At 38.8% G+C, this 25,188-nt stretch overlaps 1 protein-coding gene across 5 annotated transcripts in view; it reads right to left on the reverse strand.

The window, feature by feature from the left end:
- Positions 1–1,806: 1,806 nt before the first annotated feature.
- Positions 1,807–25,188, reverse strand: part of ROBO1 (roundabout guidance receptor 1) — a 1,032,053-nt gene continuing 1,008,671 nt past the window's right edge. For all 5 annotated transcript variants that reach the window (XM_074971626.1, XM_074971617.1, XM_074971599.1 and 2 more), the window contains 5 exons: positions 22,231–22,640; positions 18,573–18,725; positions 7,457–7,765; positions 4,562–4,758; positions 1,807–3,459 (listed from right to left, as the gene is read on the reverse strand). In XM_074971626.1, coding sequence (XP_074827727.1) covers positions 3,445–3,459; positions 4,562–4,758; positions 7,457–7,765; positions 18,573–18,725; positions 22,231–22,640 — 1,084 coding nt within the window. In that variant the 3' untranslated portion in view covers positions 1,807–3,444. The remainder of the gene's footprint in view (positions 3,460–4,561; positions 4,759–7,456; positions 7,766–18,572; positions 18,726–22,230; positions 22,641–25,188) is intronic.

The following is a 25,188-nucleotide window of genomic DNA, read 5'->3' on the forward strand; positions in this document are numbered from 1 at the left end:
TTGTCTTTCAACATGGATCAACAGCAGTAACCATTTCTGAAGCTCAGATTGCAATATATATCTCTTCCCTTCACTGTTTTGTGCATTTGAATATTACTGAAGCCCATAATGTATTGGAAAAGCAGTGCAGACAGAAGAAATCTTTGCAGTTACATTGTTTGTGCCTTTAAATTAATCAAAAAGTCCTACCAAACCATTATATTACTTCCAGATGTGACCATATAAAACAACAAATGACATTTTTTATGGACAATGACTAAACCAGTTTAGCTATTACTAACCAAAATAATTAAATGGGAAAAAAATTTCCTACCTCACTTACACATTTGGGGGCTAGAACTTCAGCTGGTGGTTGACTTCAATCGATCTGCACAGATTTATATCAATTGAAGAACTGGTCCTTGGTTTCTTGTATTTCTCTGTACCAATGAGGAATGAAGTAAGCTCCAGTTACATCTGGTACCAATGTCCAATCAAAGATGAAGTTCTCCTTTTGCCCTCCAACTCTTAGCTTTGCCAACTCATCCTTCAGTTCCCAAAAGCTCCAGTTTCTCCAGTTCTAGAAAACTCTTTTAATGCTATTGGTCTGAATCATGCTAAACACTGAACCATGTAGAAAAAAAGACACCTCAAACACTGTCCTAACAGAAGCTTTCTTTTAAGCTAGCAGGGTTGTGATGGTGTTGTGTGTAGAGAATATGACTCTTGGATAAATTTTCAGGGAGGAAATTTTAGGAGACAGGGAGATACCATACACGACAATGAATATGGTGGAGAATTGGCATAGCTTTAATTAGTTACAGGTTTTGCTGGTTTTGATTTTTCATATTTTTAAATTGAGGTAGAGGAGGCAGGGTGAGGAATGGCAAGAATGGGGTAATCAGAGTAGAGTAGAAAAAGGAAAGAAGAGGAAAAAGCATAGTCACAGCTCAATTACTGTCCAACTATGATCCACAGGCAGGATTTTGTAGACATCACAGTAGCACAGGGATGACTCAGGGTATTTCTACATTTGAGCTGGGAGGTGTAATTCTCTGTGCTAGCGCTGCTCAAGCCAGCATGCTAACAATAGCAGTGTGGCCGAGGTAGCACAAGGAGTAGCTCAGGCTAGCTGCCTGAATACATACACGTCTGGACCCCAGGCAGCTAGCTTGAGCCACTGCCTGTGCTAACCTGGATACTATTTTTAGTGCACTAATTTGAGCAGAGCTAGTGCATGTATGTCTACACGAGTTGGAAACCACACCTCCCAGCTCAAATGTAGACGTACCGTCAGAGTGAAGGGGTCAGCAGTATGCACTCAGACACCCCGTACTATGTGCAGTCCCTAACAAATGAATGAATCCCAGCAAATTCTTTGGCAAGGCTGGGAAGTAGATTAGCAAAGAAATTCCCTATCATTGAATTTGGAGACTCTTACATCCATATCCTCCCCCAACAAATGTGTCTCACTTCTCCGGTCTACAGTGTTATATGTGCATGGGTTAGGGACTGGACTTCTGTCTTCAGCTCATTTTGGAAGTTAGCATGCTTTTAGAGATGTGATGGTTTACCCTATTAGAGCTGCTAAAATATTCATGAAGCACCCAGTATTTGCATCTTTATGATTATCAGAAGTTATTATGCAAAAGTCTAAGGGCTTGATCCTGTTGACTTCAGTGGAATAATATCTCAAGTATATTGATATAAATCATATCATAATCAGACTCTAAAAGTTAGTTTTGAGTAAAACAAGAAACTTTACAAGACAAGATGCTGTATTTGAGAACATTTTTAATAAATAATGTGACAAAAATTACTTTCTGATTATTGGATCCTCAGTATGCAAAATTATGGCTAAAATATGAGGTTTCTTACATGAACATAATGAAAACATTAATCACATGGATTGTTCCCTTAGTACTGCACATCCTTTCTATGTAACCATTTTTTTAAAAATTAGCTAAATGAAAAATTTCAGTCCTTGGTAAACACCAAAACACTCTTTTTTTTTCCCATTGGGGCTAGTCCTGATAGCTGTCCATAAACAAACACACAATTTTCCATTAGCACCAATGACAAAGAAATCATATAATTACAGAAAAGATGATAAAATCTACAGAGAGAGGACATCATTTGGCAAAATTCAACACAACTAATGCCTCTATTTCAGCTTTTATGAAAATCCAATGTTGAGATAGGCCACAGCAAACTTGAGAATGTTCCCCAAGTCCAGGAAAAGTGAGAAGTGTTCTGTTTATGGCCCACGTGTGGGTATGTTACTTTACCATCTGTCATCATTCAAATATTCCAAATACAAACAGAAAGCATTAACAAAAAGATGAAAAAAGTCCCAAACAAATGCTTCTTAACATTTTTCAATAAGACAAAAAAGGTTAATAGTTACAATGGTTTACAAATAAAGTTTAGTGATTGTGCTTTTAAAACCAAAAAAAAAAAAAAGCAGTGCATTACAAAACAAACAAACCCCAAGATCAAACAAAACATCTTTAAGTGGCACTTCTTTAAGGTGAATTGATATTACGAGTAGAGGTCTGAGATTTGGGCCAGTCACAATAACTATGTCCTTACCCAATTATTATTAAAAATGTCCATCATTTTCTTTGCTTATTTTTATAAGTGTCATTTAAGTTGAAAATTAGAACAAGTTTCTAATAGACTTATTCATGCCATGACTAGACCACCAGAGTTCCTACTGGCTTGGCTCCTGCCTATCCCAAAGGACATTTTCAATAAGAATGTACTTGAACGATGAAAATGGGGAAGACAAATTAAAGTACCACAGGGGCTTTAAAATGAGTATATATTTACAGTATGAGCCACCCTACCCCAAGTTGCTTCTAGTTGCATTTTAAAAAGTAATTCTTTTGCTGCTGCAAAGGGTCATTGAGAAACTGGCAGGAAATAAAAGGAACAGTCCATTTTGAAATGCAAGTTACCATTTGCACGAACTGCAGGCTATAGTAAAGCCACTACATTAGAAGAACCCTTTGCACAAATTTCACTTTATGCAACTTAGTATTTTTAATCAATGCTATATTACACAGAAGATTATCAACTGACCCGGTGCCGTATCAACTGGCTTGGTGCCGCCTGAAGGGTGAAAACTAGGAATCCCAGGTTTTGGCACCCTCTTCTGTCCAAATCCTGAAGTGACAGTTGGTATCCACACCAGGAAGAGCAGGTTACCTGCCTTCTGGGCAGAAAGAAGGTGATACACTTAGCGTTATGCAATAGTCAGGGGCTGTTCATAATGAAAAGGGGTTAAAAAGAAATAGTAAAAAAAGGCTAGCGTTCTGATGGCATGAATAAAAATGAAAGTTTGTACACTCTGATTGCACTGAACATTATTTCTGGCGTCAAACATCATCAGACTCGAGGCATCTTAAGTGATATTTTTCTGATTAGATTTCAAAGCCTGTTACAGTACATCTCTCGTCCTCTTCAGCTTTCGGTTTCCTGTAAGAAATCAAAATAATTGGCTAGGTGTTAGCTTGCTTTTATTGTTTAAAGTATTTTCATTCTAGCCTTAGAGATTTTTACCCACAAACAACATATAACCATGCTATTGTGCATGAATTTTAAGATAAAGGCTGGGATTTGGTTGACACTAGAGGATGACAACAAAATATATAATATGTCTTTAAATATCTATTTAGTCTAATCTAGGACCAGAGACTCTAAGATGTGTCATGAGAGGGTAGAGTTAAGGTTGTTTTGGGTGCCCTATATCTGAAAATGTTTGTATTATTTTAAATTTAACCTTTATTTTGAATTTCCTCTGCTTATAATGCTTGGTTTTGTGATGGATTTTGTTGGGAATAACAACAATGTACAGAGAAGAGCAACAAAAATTATTAAGGGTATGGAACAGCTTCCAAATGAAGAGCGATTAAAAAGACTGGGACTGTTCAGCTTTGAAAAGAGACAACACAGGGGGATAGAGGTCTATACAATCATGAATGGTGTGAAGAAAGTAAGTGTTATTTACCCCTTCACATAACATAAGAACCAGGGGTCATCCAATGAAATGAATAGGCAGCACATTTAAAACAAACAAAAAGAAGTACTTCTTCACACAACACATAGTCCATCTGTGGAACTCATTGCCAGGGGATATTGTGAAGGCTATAACTATAACTGGGTTAAAAAAAGAACTACATAAGTTCATGGAGGATAGGTCCATCAATGGCTATTAGTCAAGATAGTCAGGGAGGCAATCCCATGCTACGAGTACCCCTGAGCCTCTTACTGCCAGATGCTGCAACTTGACGACAGGGGATGGATCACTTGATGATTGCCCTGTTCTGTTCATTCCCTCTGAAGGATCTGGCATTGGCTAGTGTCAGAAGACAGGATACTGGGCTAGATGGACCATTGGTCTGACCAGTATGGCCATTCTTATGTTCTTATGTTTAATGAACAATTAAAATAATTTTCCTAGGTTAAATATTTCCACTTTTGAAATGTGCTTTCACCTTGCTATCTATCTAGGTCCGCAAATCATTTTCCAGTGACAAGGGTCTATCATATGCATTGTTAATAGTGCCATTGCAGTTACCTCTAATTCTTCTTCTTCTTCTCCTTGGTCATATGCTCCCAGTACTTGCATTTCTGCAGCATTTCTTCGGCCTATATTGGTTTGATCTGCCCTTTGTCTACCTCCTGATCCTCTTGATGACATAGAGCTGGAGGAACTGGGATCTCTTGGATTATTTGATGTTGGGAACGTAGGCCTACAATATGGTAAGATGTCCTCTGTGCAATGAAATACATACATTGTTATGTACATTTATATGCTTTAGTATAATGTACATCTGCAAAGTCTGCATACATACTTAATGTGTGCAATTTTTAAATGGCCACCCAGAGATTTAGAGTGATGGCTGGTAGCAGTATGAACTGCTTCACAATTGTTTCCATAACAGAGTAAAACATGTTATTGAAGAAAAGGTAATAGTGAGGTTAGAAATATGGAAATGAAGAGAAAGAAGCAACAGAAAGAGTGATCCATGATTCACGTCCACTTATGACATGAAACTTATGATCCCTGCTCTGTATTCCAGCAGAAAATGGAGAAATGAAGAAAACCTCTGCTGTATATTTGTCAGGTATGACCTTGGAAGTGGAGGGGACAATTCATCCTTGAGCTCTACTGGAGTTGTGGGGACTCAGCACCTCTGAAAATCAGGCGCACCATATCTCAAGCTCAACATTCAAAAATGTAGGCACTCAAATTTAGTGGAAAAATTTGTTAATCTGGGCCTGTGTCACTTGGCCAGGATCCTACAAACAGTAGCAGACTCAGTAATGCACTTCAGGTCTCCTCTCTCCATAGCCATTAGACCATTGTTTCTCAAATGGTGGGTCCTGTCCCAGCAGTGGATTGTGGTAAGGCGCTAGAGGAGTCGCCATGCCCAGGGTCAGATTAACCCACCATTGGGCCCTGGCCTAGGCAAACACACATTTCTCTTGGCCTGAGGAGGATGGGAGGCCATGAGGGTTGGACAGTGAGACTGCCTTGCACTCACCCTGCAGGACTGGGCCTAGCTCCCCGCTCTGGACATTGTAACCTGGTACACAGAGTTTCACCACAACTCAGGAGGCCAAGCATGTGACCCCAGGTACTAGGTCACAACGCCTGGAGCAGGATGTTGATTCCAACCCCATGGGACAGGAGCCACTGCTATTGGGTGAGTGTGGGGCAGACTCTCTCTCCAATCTCTCCTGCTCACACAAAAAAAGAAAAACGTAGTGAGTGGGTTGCCTTAGTAAAAACTTTGGGAATCACTGCACTAGGCTTACACTACAGTCAACAGGATGTGCAGCTGCTAAGTTAACCTCTGAAAATCAGGTCCTTTGGGTTGGTTTCAAGTCGGTCACAGAAAAACAGACACACCCAAAATTAGTTGGCATTTTGGAAATCTTTGGCCTTAAAATTCCTTATCCCTCATTTTTGATTTTGCTTTGAGATATATGGATGAAAAGCAGTATACCAGAGCTAAGTATTTTTATTAAGTAAATAATAATTAGAATCAGTAATAGATACTGCAAACCTGAATGCTTCCATTCCTTTTATTGTCAGTAAATTTCATTTTCTTACTCAGTCACACGTAGGCTGCCTTATGATTTTAGAACTCAAGTACATATCTATAAATCAACACACAGACATCTGCCCTAATGTTTTTAACTGTTTCTGAAGGTGAGATGCCCCTTAAATACTAACATTGTTTCCAGTTTTACTGTCATCAGCAAATTTTGCCACCTGCTCGAAGCCATTAATCCATAAATTGAAAAGCAACAGCCCCAGAACCAACCCCTGAAGTAACCCTCTAATGACTTCTCTTTATTGTGACCCACTGCCATTTACAATGACCTCTTGCTTATGTGCCCATTTAACCAATTTACTGTCCAATTTCTATTCCCCTGTTTTGTATCCAGGCTAGCTAGTCTAAGAAAGAATCAAGCGTTTGCTTGATACTTTGCCCAAAGCTTTCCTGAGGGCTAGATAGATACTGTCATATGAACTCCCTTTATCGATAGCCTTACTGACCTCCATAAAATAAGAGATTAGGTTGGTCTAGCATGATCCTTTTTTGTAACATCATTCTGGTTACTATTTGTAACCTGTACAACTTCAACCCATTCTATTGGTCTAATCTTCATTATAGTGTTCTACTTTTTAAAGGGGATCAAAGTAAGACTAAGTGGTCTTTGAAATCTGGGTTGCACCTTTTTCCTTTATAAATGTAAGGTGAAAATGAGTCAACCTTCAATTCATCAGTATTATTACTAAATATCTGGGTTACCTGAGCCTCACTGAACTCCCTTAATAAACTGGGGCAGAGGCAGGAGGAGATCACACAAGTGACAAATGTCCATAAGGCACTCCAAGAATGCCTCTCCAGGTGTAGCTGTAATACGTAAGGTATGCACATACAGCACTTGTATTGATCATACTACCCATGTGGGGCATTGTAGAACGGCTCCTGATAGCCAGTAGCAGTCAATGTAAGCAACACAGTGTCTACACTGGTACTGCATAAACCTAATTACGTCGAAGGTGACTCTATGCCATGCGGGGAAGTGGTGTTACAACATTGGCATACAGAGGCACTTATGTCAGCAGGAGCCACATTTAAGTGAAGACACTTCCACAGATAGTTAGATGCAAGGCAAGTTACTTCAATCTAACCCCACAGTGTAGCAGGGGTGGTAGAACAGTTTGTATAGTGGGGGTGCTGAGAGCCATTAAACCAAACTGTAAACCCTGTATATGATGGGAACCACTTCAAGTCAGGGGCTGTGGCAGCACCCCCAGTTTCAGCACTTATATAGCATCGACCAGGCCTAACTTCTCAGGCCTGCTGTGAATTTGATCGGGAGGTCTGTGGACCAGATCCTCCTGCTTAGCTATGGTATATATTTCATTAAACTCAATGCATGTCAAAATCACCTTGGAGAAGATGAGTTTTTGCTTGTGTGCCTTCTCGCTTTGCTGCTTTGTTTCCTCGCAGTTTCCCATCATTTTGCTGTTCCTGCAATTCTCTCCGCTCTCCTGAATTTGTCCGCACATCAGAATGCTGTCTGCCATCTGCCCCTTCCCTCCCTTTGTAGCTCACTCCTTTTCTTTCCGTGGACCTGTCTGTTCTCGGTTCTATAGAGGCGAGTTTTGGCAACATGACAGGCCGCACCTCCAGCTGTGACTTGGACTGGGCAGTAGGAGATTTAATAGCAGGAGGTGGCACTGGAGGCGGTGGCAGGTCTACAAAGTAAAAAAAAATTACATCAGGCATTAACAAAATTAAGGAATAGTATTTTACTTCCACTGTGGTAACTCATCATATTTTTAGGTCAATTTTCTCACAAAAGAAAATCGTTAACTTAGAATTAAGACTGCTTAAGTGTTCAGCCAACCCAAGCATTAAACCGTCAAAAGTCAGACTTTGCCCCTCCAATCACAAGATGAACTCAGAAATCATTATTTAAAAACAACAAATTTATTGTGTTAAAATTTTGCCTTCTGCTGTTTGAGCCCGTAGGAGGAAGTAGTCACCCTGAGATCATTTCCAGTTCTAAATTCAACCCTAAAAGTAGCAAAAATGCAGGCTTCCTAACTGGCTGCTCAGAGAGGGGCTTCACCTATTCTTTCCTACCCCTGGGGTGAGAGAGTTCATTCTCATTCCTCTCCTTTGGCTTCTTTATCACTGTCCCTTCATCCTCGCAGCCCTTGAACTCATCAGCCTCCCTCTTGCACACCATACTTCTCTCCTCCTCAGTTTTCAGTGCAGCCCCACATCCCTGTCTTTCCTTCAGTCTTCTCGACTCCCCTTCTGCATCCTCCTGCTCCACAATCCTCAGCATCCCTCTAAGTCCGCCTTGCTCCCACATCTCCATACAGCTCCCCTGCCCAGTTTCCTCCTGCCTATCTCTGTATCTCCTTCTAAGTTCTACCGCTTCTCAGTCTCTCTTCTGCTTCTTATCTTCTCCTGTCTCCTCACACTTTTCTATAAGGCTCCCTAACCACAGAACTGCAGCCATTTTCCTTGATGATAGTGTGACTTCAATCCCAGGGAAAACAATGAGTGCTGGTGGCCACCTTTAGTAGGCACTTTTCTACACAAACAATTAGTTCATGGCATGCTGGGGTGTGACTCTACTTTGCAATAGCCTGTCATGGAGTAACAATCCACATGGACCCTGCTGACGTGCATGAGCAGTTTGTTAATGAACTTAGATTTCGTCCTCTTTGAAGTGGCACCAATCAAAGTGCATTAATAAATTAACACACACCAGCAGGGTCCATGTGAACAGTTACTATACAGCAGAATAAATTCATACTCCAGTTTGCTGCAAAATAAATGTTTGTGTAGACAAGTCCCAGGGGCAGCCTCACTTTCACATATAGACACTGTTAACATCGTTGCTAATTTGCCTAATTTCAGCCCTACTCAAAGTCATGGGAGGTCATTTTGAATAAGGGCAAATCTGCAAAATGGAAGACAGCAATAGAGAGCATGTGAAAGTTGAAAAAAATCAGAATATCATGAGCGAAGCAAAGTAGTAAATAAAGGCAACACTCACCCATCAGAGTCCCCATCTCCAACATTAACCCTGCTATCATTGTGATGCCCTATCTTACAACACATTTCAAACCCTTATTCACAAGCTCACTTTCAGATTAACGATACTATTGCTCTCAAATATATTTCATGTATCGCGAAGTATTACAATCACTGCTCTTGACCGTATGCTAGTGTAAAATAATTCTTGCATTCCAAGCGACGGAACTACATTTCCTGCGGAAACAATGACTGTGAATGTGATGTAGTGGCAGACATCTCTCAGTGAAAGAGAATACATTTGCTAAATTATTGACTTCTAAAAAGAAAAGGAGGACTAGTGGCACCTTAGAGACTAACCAATTTATTTGAGCATAAGCTTTCGTGAGCTATATCGATGAAGTGAGCTATAGCTCACGAAAGCTTATGCTCAAATAAATTGGTTAGTCTCTAAGGTGCCACAAGTACTCCTTTTCTTTTTGCGAATACAGACTAACACGGCTGCTACTCTGAAACCTGACTTCTAAAAGAGACCTTGTAGCTTCTGAGGGAGTTCCATGTTGAATTATTGTAATGAATATTGGTAATGTCATTAGATTTTATGAAAACAACACAGACCAAAATGTTCAGTAGTTGGTGTTTAATAATAGAGTCCAAAGTCCATGCACACCATGTCCCCCTAAACGTTCCAGCTTCCACAAATCCTACTGACTTTAGTGGGAACTATAAGTGCTTGCCACCTCTGAAAATCAGTCCACTTTTATTTAGGTTCCCAAACGTGGATTTAGGAGCCTGACTGTTGTCACCCAATTTTTAAAAGTTTGGGTATGCTTCTTGTGGATAGTCATCTTCCTTGTTGAGGTCCATTCACGAGAAGAGCAAGCTTTTGCTATAGTTGTTCCGGACCTGAAATGTACTCAGTTCTTTGGGAGGGATATGGCTATTACATGAGAAACGTTGCTGATAGCTACCCGAAAAGGTAATCTAGAAGTACTAATCATTCTGTTATTTTTCAGAATTATAGGATGGCTCACCCAACGTCGAGTAAAGGAAATATATTCAGTACTGGTCTTTGTAGGCACACCATATGTAACCTTTTGCAACCTTATGTTGAAATGCTCCCAATTAATATCACTATTAAGATACAAACCAACTTAGTTTTTAGGTTCAAGACTCTAGGTCGGTTACAGAAAATTTATTTAGCAGAGGACTGCTAGATGATACTTTGAATGATACAATTAAACTTTATTCAAAAGAAAAATGATTAGTTTAGCAAATAGGCATGCAATTATCACTTACACTCAAAGATGAAATAGTGTATTAATGGCTGATCAGTCCACTGACAATAGAATGAAGTACAGCCTTATAATCATGAAACCTAACCGTACCCGTCTGATGTTAATTAGAACTCTTCTGCAATTTACCAAGGCTACTTCTTTTATAATCTAATACCAATTAACATTGAACTACACCTTACCATAATTATATTTCCACCACCTCCTTATTTGTTCTTTACATTACACATTATTTAAATAAACATCTGCACTAATGTCCTTCCCAGGTTTTCATTATAGATAGTATTTTAATCAAACATTCACAATCTTCAAAAACACTCATTAAAAACCTTGCTCAAACCAGTTATAATCAAAACATAACCACAACATAACCTGGGGTCATGTCTTTGCTGACTTTAATTTTCCCACTTTACTGACTCCAACTTATCTCAGACTTTCTCATGTTAGCAACTTCAATTTTCCATACCCCTGGAAAATTAGGCTAACTTAGGCCCAAAACCTAATTTCTACTTATTTCTTAACCTAAACCATCCTATAGGCTACACACAGCATATATACAATTCATTCATACAAGCTAGCCTGAAAGACAAGGGTATTTAAGACAAGTTTTGCATTAAAGATCGCTTTCTGTACTATTTGAGTAGGTCGCATTATAGAACCATAGGGTTAGAAGGGACCACAATGGTTGTCGAGTCTAACCCTCTGCCAAGGTGCAGGGTTTGTTGTTTCTAAACCTCCAAGACAGGTGGCTGTCCAACCTCCTTTTGAAAACCACCTGTGAAGGAGATTCCATGACTTCCCTAGGCAGTCTGTTCCAATGTCCTACTGTTCTTATTTTTCTGAAGTTTTTCCTAAGATTTAATCTAAATCTATTATGATGTACTTTGAACCCTTTGCCTCTTGTCCTGCCCTCTGTGGCAAGAGAACAACTTTTCTGCATCTTTTTTATGGCATCCTTTTGAGTATTTGAAGACCGCTATCACACCCCCCCCCAATCTCCTCTTTTCCAAACTAAGCATACCCAGCAGTTCCTTCAGCCTTTGTTCAGATGGCTTGCATTCCATCCCTTTGGTCATCTTTGTCACTTGTACCTTTCCAGTTTCTCTACATCCTTTCTATACGTTGGTAACCAAAATTGGACACAGTACTCCAGCTGAGGCCTAACCGGTGCTGAGTAAAGCAGTACTATCCCCTCCCATGGCTTGCATGCTATACCTCTGTTAATGCAACCTAAAATTGCATTCGCTTTTTTCGCAACAACATTGCATTGCTGATTCATGTTGAGTTTGTGATCCACTGCAACTCCCAGATCCTTCTCAGTGATGCTGCTGCCAAGCCTGTTGTCCCCAATTTTCTATTTATGCATTTTTGTTTTTCTTCCCTAAATGTAGCACCTTCCATTTGTCTTTGCTGAATTTCATTTTGTTATCTATAGCCCAGTTCTCCAGTTTATCAAGATCCCTCTGAATTTTAGCTCTATCCTCCAATGTGTTGGCAACCCCTCCTAGCTTTGTGACATCTGCATTTTTGATCAGATCTTCTTCTTGTAGGTATGCATTATGCAAATAGGACACAAATTCTGCAAGACATTAAGTGCTTCCTGCAAGACATTTCAGAGATGTTTGAAAATAGTTGACAGCTAAACAAAGTACTGAAGAAGTTGGTAGCAACTGAGGATACTCGGCACAGTCATAGAATTGAAGCCCCAAAACCTAACATGAAGACTAATGAGACTGGTCCATTGAAAATAGTTTTATAACTTTTCTCTTCCATTTAGCTTGTGCTGCAGTATCGAATGTATCCCAACACGGCAACAATAATTATTCATAAGGTGCATCTATGCTATTTTTCTCTCTTCCACATTAATACTTAACATTTTTAAAAACAGAAGGGGAAAGCTATCAGTCAGTTATCATAGCACACAGCTGTATTATAAAAGGTGAAGAAAAATTTTTAAAAGCTCACATACTGTAACTAAGATACAAGGCTGCTTTCGATCAAGGCTACAGGAAACAAACCATAGGCATACATTAAGTAAACAGGTGAAGAAAATGTGCATGTGAGAGGTGTAAATGAGTCAGTAATGCATTCATCCCAAGTGCATCTATTAAAGAATGAAGACCACTGAACATTTTAAAATCCCTGCTTCAGCAATTTGCAATGAAATGCATTCATTCTATTTCCTCTGAGACGATCTGAGAGAGCTTTCAAAATCTCAGAGCAGCTGCGTTTTTTCAGCTATCACCTCTGTACATTCAGATAGTTCAAGGTATATTTGTGCAGATGTACATTTGAACTGAAAACTGACTAAGCTGGTACAAGAAAAGTAAGGAGATGAGTTCAAGATGACTAAAAACTGGAATAAAAGCAGAGCTTAAATTCATCCAGAGCTGTCTGGAAAGGATCTCTGGTAAATATTTTCAAATCCGCACACCCCACAGGGCAGAAGCCATGAGCTCTGGCACCCCACAGCTGAAGGGGGTAGGGGACTCTGGGAAATAATTTCTGAGAATTTAAGCCCTGAGTACAAGTAAATGGGATGATGAGATATATTCCTGGCACTAGCAACCAGAACGCTGTCCTGTGGTGGCCACTTAAGATTCCCTCTCAGGGGCATTGCAGGGATGTGCCATAGCTGAGGGAAAGGTTGGAATCGTGCATGAAGCTCTACCTGAGCCTTAGCTGGCACAGTGGTCCATGTGGAATCACTGCAACAGGGCTAACACACAGCAGTCCTTCACCTGCTTTAAGTTATGCTTGGGTTCATTTCAGCCATTGGCTGGCCCAGAATCAAGGGAGTAGAAAGGTGGTTCAAGCTACATTTCCTAACTTTGGAAAACTGAGTACTTCAGGTAAAAGAAACCAATAATGCCCATCAGCCTCACCATGCACTGGTGATAAAGACCTGTCCATCTTAATTTATACATCTTCCAAGCACCCTCCAGGGGCAAGTCTCACACTTTGGGAACTAGAAAAGGAGTACTTGTGGCACTTTAGAGACTAACCAATTTATTTGAGCATAAGCTTTCGTGAGCTACAGCTGAAGTGAGCTGTAGCTCACGAAAGCTTATGCTCAAATAAATTGGTTAGTCTCTAAGGTGCCACAAGTACTCCTTTTCTTTTTGCAAATACAGACTAACACGGCTGCTACTCTGAAACCTGTCACTTTGGGAAATGTTTCCCTCTGTTCCCCTTATTTGCATCAAGTATAAACTGGGAATCTTTGTAAGTGCAATCTTTTTTCTTCTCCCCTGCCATAGGGTGACCAGACGTCCGATTTTATAGGGAAAGTCCTGATTTTTGGGTCTTTTTTAAATATAGGCTCCCATTACCCCCCACCCACAATCCCGATTTTTCATGTTTGGTGTCTGGTCACCCTACCCTGCCATAACATTGGGAATTTTGTGGGCATCAGTTTGGAAAGTAATTGGAATTATCTGAATATGGGCTGCCGCTATAAACTTCTTCATCAGAGGCTTCTGACTTCTCAACCATTTTTAGACATTACTAAGAAATGTACACAAAGTCATCGGTAATTTCAGAAATCAGTCAGTGAAGTATAACTAACAAACTTTTCTCCCCCAAATCCTAACCAGTTACAAGTTAAAGTGGGCAACGATTAAAATGATTATTTAGGTAGAATTAAGGCATGGTAATAGAAGAGAAAACACATCCATATAAAAAACTTTTGTAAAATTGCATTAATACAACAATAACTACAGAAAAAGTGATCGTCTCTTCAGAGAGAGCTTTGTCATACCCTGCAGGAAACTATAAAAATCTTCATTATAACAGTGTTCCTTGCTGAGAAGAATCCTTTAAAAAGAAAAAAGGAAACTTTTCTGAGGTCAACACTATTACACTCCTGTGGTGTTTATTTAACAGCTCAAATCACAGAGAAAATCAAAACTCAATCTACCTCCTCTAGTACAAACTGTTATGTTTCGTTATTAAAAAGAAAATGGAGGCCTCTGTAGCGAGAAATAAAAAAAGTTAATAACGAGTGACATCAAACCAATATAAGGAATTCAGAGGTACCTAGTAAAGGTCAGCTGCTCTCAACTGTTTCATTTGTGTCTGCATATAGGTGTTGTATTATTGCCCATTTAAGACAAACAATTAACAGATGCCATTTTATAACATATTTTACAGGGGAAATCTTCCATATGTGCCTTTTGAAAACGGTGATTATAATTTTCAATAAGATTATAAATGAGAGCATACATAATAATCATGGGGAAAACAATTGCAGAAAAAAATAATCCATCCACTAAGCAAGTTTTGTACTAAAGTGGAGAAACTGAAAATAAACATAAAAAAAGATCACTCATAAGTAACGATGAATGAAATACTATTAGGAATCTTCTTTAAAAAAATTAAACATATAAAGCCCAAGATATCTACTATCATATCTCAGGGAAAAACAGTTGATAGTTAAAGATTGTGATATGCTATGTGATATGATATGCTAAATTACATGAACAATAATTGAGCGAATGCATGTACAAAACCCCAGTACAATATATAAAGGAAAAGTTTTTTTTCCAATGTGCACGTTTATATAATTACAACTTACACATAGTAAAAGCTTTTCAACTCACAAAAAAGTCTCAGTTTTAAGGTCAGTATCCCCAGATGCCTCAGAATAGAAGCAGATGCTGTGTCCTATGCAAAAATGCTCTACCCTGGAATGTCACAAGAAACTGAATGTTCAAATTATAACATCATTTTATAGAAAAAACGATTTTTGGCAATTTGTAGAAATTGAAAAAAAATATTTAGTTATAATTTTTTCTCTCTTTCTGAAGTTGCACAGTTTAGACATTTTGTATCATCAAGGCAGAGAGACACAACAATACAGATGGGGCTATAGTGGGGAGAGTCGGAAACATTTTGGAATTGTTTGTCATGTCAATATCTGGCACAGCCACCTTTCCATGTGTGAGAAATGTTGCTTTAATAACCTCATCATTTATTGTGGGTGCAAATGACAACACTGAGCTCTTGACCTGTTTTTCAGGTAGTTAGTTAGCTACCTACATCAAATTGGGAACAAAAATGGAGGCTGGATTTAAAAATCAGGCACCGGATGTTGATACTGCCAATGCCAGAATCTGTATGGAAAATCCCAAAGACTATAACTCACTGCAGAAGATTTTCACTTCGTTTACCTAAATGCTTACAAGTCTGAGGGCTTCTAATTAGTGATCAATCAAATCAAAACAACGATTCAAAAGAGGCTTGCAAATGTATAATTTATGACAAGTACGGCGCAGAAAATATTTTTTAGACTTGATTTTTAAATAAAGTATGTCAATAGATCAGAGGAAGTTGGGTAGGGGAGAAATGCATTTGTTAGTAGGTTTTAGTAACGCGCTTGCTTGTATTTAACTCTCTGAAAGACTAGACAAAGAACAATTAAATATTCATACATTTACTCCTTACCCTCCTTTCTCAGCAAAAGATTTTTAGCAACAAATATGGCGAACATTTCACAATCTGGATGACTGTCAATGAACAAAACAACAGAGCTGAAAGTCTGTTCTACATTCAGCAGAAACTGATCTGAACTAGTATCAGGCAAGGATATAATATAGTCATTACATTACCCTCAGTTTGTTCAATCTTATACAATGCACAGTAAACTAAAAAACATCCTGTGTTTAAGAATAAGCAATGGAAAGCAAACACATCTCCTTTCATTGCTGCATTATGAATAAAAACTCTCTGAAGCAACAATAATCTACTTCATAAACCATTCAGGAAGAAAGAAAACAAAACCAGAATTTTTACAGCATATGCATATAATGCTGCTGACAACATTCTTGGCAATTTCAACCAATCATTTGACACCTGAATTTGCTTCCATATTTTTTATCATCCAGCTGTGTAAATCCTTCATGTCACAGATATTTCATAGAACTGCTAGAAAATATTTATTGAGCTAATGTAGCCAAGTAATTTGGGAATAGTGAAAAATGCTTCTATGCTACATAAGAAATAGCTGTTGTTTAGCAGTCACTTGTGAATGTAGGTTTTATTGAAAAGATAGAGAAACGATGAAATAATTAATCTCTTCTCCCTTTTAGTATTTAACAGCTCCAACCAGGGATAAAAGTCCAGGTTCAGACCATAGTTTTCTTCCACTGTAAACTAGGCTGCTCACTCATTATGGGAAAAACTAGAAGCTTCTCTAGTAGTAAGCAGTGCTTTATAAAAGAAATAAATCACAGTATGACACCAAACCAATGGAAGAAATGAAGAGGTACCTCGAAAGGTCAACTGCGCTCAATTGTTTCTTTCATGTCTACACATCGCTGTTCTCCACTTAAGGAAAATAATTATTAGATATCATTTTACAGATTATTCTAAAGGAGCAGCTTCTATATGTGCCTATTAAAATGAGTGACTATAATTTTCAGTAAGGCTTCAAATATGGCTGTGCAAATGGATTGGGGCAAAAAATAATAACACAACAAAACTGAACTGGGTTTTATTAGTATTGCAGAAAATAGAACAAATCCCTACTCTCTGACCAATCACAATGTATAGCAAATTAATTATAACACAGAGGTTAGCGGAAAATCATGTCTTATTAGAAAACATGCTGAAATAAGCATCTGCTCGAGCATACAAAACAAATATTGATCACAACTGTCAAATCTGTTACAATTTTTAACCACAGTGCTGTATGGTCTAACTTAGTATAATTACTTTTACAAAATACACCAAATACAGATCCCTCACTTATTTATTCCTGTGCTAGAGGGAAAGAAATGGCCACATACAACTCCAGTCCAGATTTTCTTTCTGATGTCCTAGCTACTGTAGATGTGATTATATCAAGGTTTGATGTTTAGCCAATTTTTCAGTTAAGAGCATTCTCTTCAAGATAATAAAAGCTGATAAAATGTCCATAAAATCTTGTAAAATGCCATTACAGAGGTCCCATAAATGTAAAATTGCTAGTATAGTTTTGGGATTTACACCCTGTGTTGTCCCTTTCACAGAAGCAAACACGCACAAAACCACTGTAAATAACCTCTTGAAATCAGATAATATTCTGACAGCTCAGTTTCACTGACAAAAGGGACCTGGGCAGAAGCCAAGAGGCCCAGGTGCACTGTGTCATGCCAGTATTTAATGCAGTCGAATATCAGATGGATGCTAGTGAGAGAAAATACTCAGAATAAAGTCAGATAATAGCACGGACAACCACTCATTGCAAAATTACTTCTGCTCATCATGCTGTGAGCTTTGTATTAAATTTTTCTGTCAAGTGGTAAGACTCACAGGGAGAAGTGGCTCAAAAACCCCTTCTTCTAACCCTGGATAAGGATCTATAATATTAGGCTTTCATATGATAATGGCAAATGATGCCCCTCTTTGAAAAATTTCTGACTAGTAATGAAAGTCCTAATCAGATTGTTGTTGCTGAGAACCAGGAGGTGGGGAATGATGCCTCTGACACTCCTTCGTTCCCCTCCTCTTTTAGCGAATTTAGCAAACTTGACAAGATGGGCAAGTCTTCAAGAATTTATCTTACATGAATTTCCACAAAGCCCTTGAGTTGTTTATAAAAAACTGGAAGGTGGTGGTTTAATAAAAGCTGGGCCACCTGAGGCATTTTCATTAAAGGCTTTCTCTAGACAACATCACAATGTTTGCATTATCCTCCTATACTCCCCAGAGAATACAAGCATTACCTTTTCAGCAGGAGTCGATATTGTGTGTGAAGGCATGAGAGAAGATGATTACATTTTGCCTTTTGGTGCACAAAGTAACTAACAATACTCGCATTCGGATTAAAATTCAGCTATTTTGTTGGTTACCATCTGAATGCTAAATTGTTTCTGTGAAAAAAACCCTGACACTTTGGAGGAGTTATTGTTCCATTATTTTAACGAAAATTTTAATCCCAGGCACACATTATTTTCAACTACTGTACCTATATGTGCTACCTTTTCTCTTAAATAATGGCAGCAATTAGCCTATTAGGACATGACAGAAAACAGGTGCAGCAGAGGCATCCATAAAGACTACCAAGTATGGAAATTTAAAATGATTAATTTGCTCAACATATTTAGCAATAGCAAACACAAATCACTGATTTTTTTTAAAACATAATGTTATCTCTGAGGAAAACCTTTACACACTCAGCATATATCTAGAGCGGTTCATTGACACTTTCACCTGTTTCAATGGACTTACTTACCATCTGTGTAGACTTCTCTGCGCAGATGTCCTGGCTGGTGTTTTTGCTTTTTGGCAGGTCGGACCTTTTGTATTACAACAGCACTCATGTTGCTGTCAGTAGACACAGGGCTGGTGGGTCTAGGGCAGTGTGATACATGAAAATGTCTACGGCCTGAAAAAAATAATTACAGAACAACAGAACGTTGTTATTTTTCTCTCCAAAATAAGATATTATATTCCCTCTCTTTTTAAAATGAGAATCATGTGCAGCCATTCTAAAACTGAAGTTATTTAATTATAATATTACATTAACCTAAATCTTGTAATATCCTTATTGGTGATATGGTTTACAGCATATTTTAACAAACAATTGAAGAGATACATTAATCTTCATATCAATAAACAGGCGGACTTAGTTTCCCAGAAATTATACAACTTGTTTGTTTCTAGTAGGTGCCCTGCAGGAATCTGAACTCTGTGACCAAGCAGGAATAGAATATTTTATCAGCCCAATAGCAATGTCCATCAACAACAAAATGCATCACTTTCACAATGGGCTTCAGATCCTCTGGCATGGACAATGCACAGGTTCACTCAAAAATGTACCATGGCAGAACAATGAGCAGGACCTAGTTACAAATGCATACAGCACTACACTGCTTGAATCATTAACAATAAAGCACTGTTTGTGAAGTACACCAAATTGTTCCTAGATCCAAAATATGACAAATCCCTGTATGATGGGGTGTTCACCCCACACCAGCCTGGGAGGGGTTAATAAGGCTGAGAAGGAATTTTGTGGCCTAATTAATCCCCTGCATGATGATGGTGCACAGCTGAGAAGAAAGAAGCAGGGCTAGGATAAAGCCAGGAAGCTAGCAACAGAAAGGAGCTGCAGGGAAGTAGTCTAAGGGGTGGAGCCAGAAGGTTGGTAAAGCCTCAGAAAAAAGGCAGTAAGGTTCAGAACAGGACAGAACATTCGGGACCCAGACTAGAGGGTGGGCCTAGTTCCTCTACCAGCTACTGGGGAAATGGCACTGGCTGGGCAGTGAATGGGAAGGCTGCCTGAGCCTGTTCGTTAGCAGAGACTCTGATACGCTGGAAGGAGAGGATGTGTGTGATTTGGCTGGATGGCCAAACCACAGACACAGAGCAACTTGCCTCACGGAAAGCTAGGAAGAGAAGGCAGAGCACACGGTAAGAGGTGGAAAGGAGGTGTCAGACCTGAAATCAGCTAATCGCCAGAGCAACCAGGAGGTGACCGACCAGCAGTCCCTGTGACACCCTGATTTGCATTTCCTAATACTTCATTTGTACATGAGCAGTGTCACATCTCCAGTGTTTGTATTCAGGAAAATGCAAACACAAAACAAAACAAAACCCCCAATTCATAATACTCTTTTAAATGTTGCTAAGTTTAATTTTTTTTACATCAGTAGTATGTAAAAATATCCATTCCAAATAGTTATACAAAAGGATGAAATTGGGGCCCCATTTAAGTCAACGCGAGTTTTACTACTGACTGCAGTGAGGCCAAGATTTCACTCAAAATAACTAAACTACCTCCCTTTCTCTTTCTTCATGATGAACAGCCATGTTGAAACAAAGGAATGCTAAAAGTCAGAATGGAAATTAGAAATGAGAAAGGAATCTTGCAGCTCTGTAGAGTGGGTGAAGACAAAACTACAGTAATAGAATCCCAGTGTTCTGGCTCTAGTGGCTATAAAGGGTTGGCAAGATAGTCACAGATCTCTTCGAACTGTGGCAGTCCCATTTATCAGCTGAAACATGACACTAACCTATTTGGTAAGCATGAAGCCTACTCAGATCACTGGTTATTCATATTCAGTTAATCCTGGTAGCTAATAGTGCTTGTGCTCCAATATGAAATATTTATTACATATTGAGTGTTGACCAGCAGAAAAGCCAAGTGTAGTTTGTTTGTAATCTAAGAGAAGTTTCTGAAATGACAGGTTATAAATTATGATGCCAAGTCAAGGGCAGTTTGTCTCAACTATGCTCCAAACAGAGATTGATGATGTTCCCCAGTATAGTAAATGGCAAATAATTATCTTAAAATGTGATTAAATGTATTCTTAAGCTTACAAAACCTAGAAAATAAAGTGTTAAAGCTGAAACACTATACTTTTCACATTCCAGTAAACTAAAACTCTCATATGAAGAGAACAAAAAGATTGGGATCATGTACTTTACAGGGAGGACATGAAAAATATACAAAATAATGCATTTTAGAGAAAGGGCCAGCGGGAAACTTCTGTTCACCCTGTCTCATAATATAAGAAAAAAAGGCATTCAATTAAACTAAAAGGTAGCAAAATTTCAAAATCAGTAAGAAGAAATAACAGTTTTATATAACCTTTAGGTGTCATTGAGGCTAAAAGCTTAACAAGAATAAAAAAGAAACTGGATGTTTATATGGATAACAAGAATATCCAGAGTTATAATAGCAAATTCTAAACAAACAAGAGTTTTTGAAAGGGTCTAAACCACCATGCTTCAGGGAATAAACCAATTGTAAGAACCTTCCCTCAGGACATGTTATCCCAAACTGCCTGCTTCTTCTGGACTTCTTATGCCTTCTCCTGAAGCATTTGGTACTGGCCACTGTAGGAAACAGGATACTGGACTAGTGCAGTATGATAATTCCTGTGTCCTATACATATGATGTTCATAGGGGTGATTTTGCACAAAAGAGAAATTTAAGATTGAACTTTCTATGTTTGATTTCATTGCTTAGATACACACTATACCCTTACATCTTTATACTGTAACATTTAAAAACAAAGACAAAACTGTTCAACCATTTTTAAGTTTGCAAATGGCTCCCAAACTGAGTTCATGTAACTGCATGTATTTTCAGTTCAGAGCACATTAGAATGCCTGAGTTACAACAGTCAAAGAATATGAATGTTGTTTTTATTCTTGTTTTTCTTCCCCTCTGACAGACCACTGTCCACACGAGCCTTTATCCTTATCACCGACCTGCCTCCCATTCCTCCACTTCTTCACCAAACTCTACGGCATATCTACACACTCCCGTTTGAAGAGGACTACATTAATGCAAACTAGGAACCTTTTAGTTCATGCCCACACCATCCACATGGGGAAGTTACAGTGCAGCCGTTTGGTGTTCACTGCTATTCACACATATTCCAAACTGTGGAGCTGTATAGACAAGACCTAAGAGAACAATAATAATTTCAGCTGTATTTGAATTTTAAATCAATTAGAGTTCCCCCCGCCCCATGATTTAGCACACAGGTTTCATTTTTACGGCCACATCTCCGACAATTGATTTGATGTAAAACAACGTTTAGCAGCAATTAAATGTAATATAGTGAATTGGACTGTTTAATTTGAAGTCCTTCCTCATCCCGCAACCTGGAGATCTTAAGCAGCGTTAACTGCCTCCCATTTCACTTCAACAAATAATACATTACCTGCTGGAAGAGCCAGAGCATAGGAGATAATTATGTGGGCATGCAAGTCAATTTTCTGAGCGTGCTGAATTTGTACAAATTGGAACAGCAGACTGTGATTCATTGTTAAGTTATTTAAGAAATTTAGGGACAACCTTTGGATAAAAGACACCGCATGGTGGCAGTTTTTCTTTTTTCATCCCCAACCAAGCACACCGTGCCTTTATAAGACCTCACCTCCTGCTGCATCCTGCACTTGACGTCTTGCTACTTTAAGACCAGCATATTCTGCTGCTGCAGCAACAGCTTGTGCAAAATCTGCATCAGTAAAAAACGATCCATCAGAAGAGCTAACACTGGACCGTCCACTTGAGATGTTGTCTTCTTCTGAGGCTGAGCCCCAACCATTAATCATGGACCCCGTTACAGAGCTTTCCAAATCCCCAACACTCGAGGCAGGTGTCTGTTCAAGGCCACGCAAAAGGAGCCTTCTGTTCTGCATCTTGGCAACCTCTATTTCTGCCTCATCCTCTTCCTCTTCTGGTGCATCAGTATCCATATCTGAGACCAGGGGTCCTGAAATGTACCCATAGGTGTGTGGTGGAGAAATAGGCCTTGGAGGGGGTGGAGGACTCACAGGCTGACGTCTGCATGTAAACACAATGTTAAAAATTGTTATTTCAGATGCACAAACTAACCAGACCAAAACAAAATATCCTGGAAAAAACAGTGGAATATTTCTCTGACATGCCAACCAATTTGTTTTGCCATTTTAAATTCCCAGGATTTAGATTTGAAAGTAGCAGGATTTTACTTTTTTTCTATAATCACAGATGACCGACAGCTATGAAACCAGAAATCAACCAAAAAAAGAAATCGGCCGTCTCTTATGGTACCTTTCACTCCAGTTTAATAAAAATGTGCTCGCTTATGTATAAATCTCCTTATGTTTCATAATTTAGCTCATGTTCAGTTAGGAAAGGGGAGGTGACAGTTTAGGACACAGCTTAAAGAATTACATTAGGAAGTGCACACCTGTGAATGTGAGCAAAAGGTGTGATTGTATATGGCTTTTGAAGCTTGCTATTATCAGAGACAATAGGCATCTACACCCAAGCAGACTGCTCCATAAACATTATCCTTCTCAGAATTTTTTCCCCACTTATTCCAAACATAGGTTTGAAACTGGTCTGGAAGGTAATGTTAAAGAGAATTATTCAATATCATTTATATCTAACTTTGGGGAGCATCCAAATATATCCATATTATTCTTGTTCCTAAATAATCAGTAACAGAGCTGCTAGATTCAAAAGTTAAAGGACTGTGTCTGGGCATTATGGGATCAATGTTTGGTTCATTTAACATTTTGATCTGCGGAACATTTATCTTAATGTTGCAGATATTGTCATTAGTTTGTCCCCTGTGCTTTTTAGTTGTCATTTACCCAAAAGGAAGATATGCCTGGGGAGGGAATGACCAGACTTTTGTCTTCTTTCATCACAAAGGATATCTGCTGTTTGCGCTTTTGACCAGAATCTGGTTTGAAAAATTTCCCAATGTTTTCTATTTCTCATGGTTTCCAACCCATCAATTTTGCTTTATCATCACTTCAGCAAAATGGCTAATCTTTACAAACTTGAAAAATGTTAATTTTCCTATTTTTGGCTGGCTTAGTTTTACCCACCCACTCCTAGAAATGGGCCAGGTTTTGCTTAAAAAAGTTATGTATCTAAACAAACATTTTCTTTTTTAAAAAAAAGCAAGTGCTCATCTTTCACAACAAAATGCAGAAATCCTTGAACTGAATAATCTACCATTTCCTTAAAAATATTGTACACACACTTCTACTGGTTGTCTTAACTACGGAAGGCCACAGAAGCAGTGACAATTAGAGATATTTTATCCAAATAATCATTTAATAGAAATGACAGAGCCATAGCTGAGTGAAAAGAAGCTTTATTCGCCTTTATATAGTGCCCCATCTTGGCTAAATTATATTGGTTTAATGTGGGATCCTGGCAAGATGTGTCCTTGTAGTATATTTGTCTACTAGTCTTCCTGTTCTCTGGATTTTGTTACCAAGAGACAGGCAACTATTTACAAAACATAGAGAGGGTTCTTGGAAAATCAGCTTGCTCACTAACCCATAAGGTAGGATCACTGAGGACATGGGCATATTCATGGACATATAGCAGCATTTCTTCCACTTTATACAGCCCCATACTAGATTACAGTGACTCTGGCTTTAACATTCAGTGTCTCCTATCTCACTGTGCTTTTTACATTCTTCCAGAGCAGAGCTTTCTATTTCAATCTGCTGTAACTGTGGCAAGCTGACTGAACAGACAACATTACTGAACACAATCATCATCGCAGAGAGCAATTTCCAGCTGCCTGGTTCCTGGGGCCCACAACACGGAGCATGGCTGTAGAATCATTACAGAAAGCATTAAAGACTGGAGAGGAGGGAAGAGGAGGGAAGAGGAGATGGCCCCCTCTGTTAAGTAACCTTTCCATCTTCCAAATGAACTGGAGTTCAGAGAGTAAAGCTCTACCAACCTTACAGATACATTTCAGATAATAGCATTTTAGATATAATCTTCAGTACAAAGCTACATGCTCAACTTATTTCTCTGTCAGATACTTTTATTATTTGTAACAATGAATATTTTCAGTTAATCAAGAAATCTTAGTACTTAATACAGAAGTATGTGTCATTTGAAATAAGTGTTCTCAATTAGAAAGCCTTCTCATTCTCCAAGTGTAAACTTCCTTCCAGAATGTACTTCAAGTGCTGAGCACACAACAGCCAACTCCTCAACATAACATGTCATAACAATGCCAGTAGAGTGGAAAGAAAAGGAGTACTTGTGGCACCTTAGAGACTAACCAATTTATCTGAGCATAAGCTTTCGTGAGCTACAGCTCACTTCATCGGATGCATGCAGTATTTTCTACTGCATGCATCCGATGAAGTGAGCTGTAGCTCACGAAAGCTTATGCTCAGATAAATTGGTTAGTCTCTAAGGTGCCACAAGTACTCCGTTTCTTTTTGCAGATACAGACTAAAACGGCTGCTACTCTGAAACCTGTCATCAAGCAAAGTAGAGTGGAAGATGCAGTCAGGCAAGCCTTGCTGATCATGCAAGAGAACTTATACAATACAGTGGCTTTATTTTAATAAAAGAAACGAAC

This window comes from Natator depressus, chromosome 1, assembly GCF_965152275.1.
Source record: "Natator depressus isolate rNatDep1 chromosome 1, rNatDep2.hap1, whole genome shotgun sequence".
NCBI classification, from domain to species: domain Eukaryota; kingdom Metazoa; phylum Chordata; order Testudines; family Cheloniidae; genus Natator; species Natator depressus.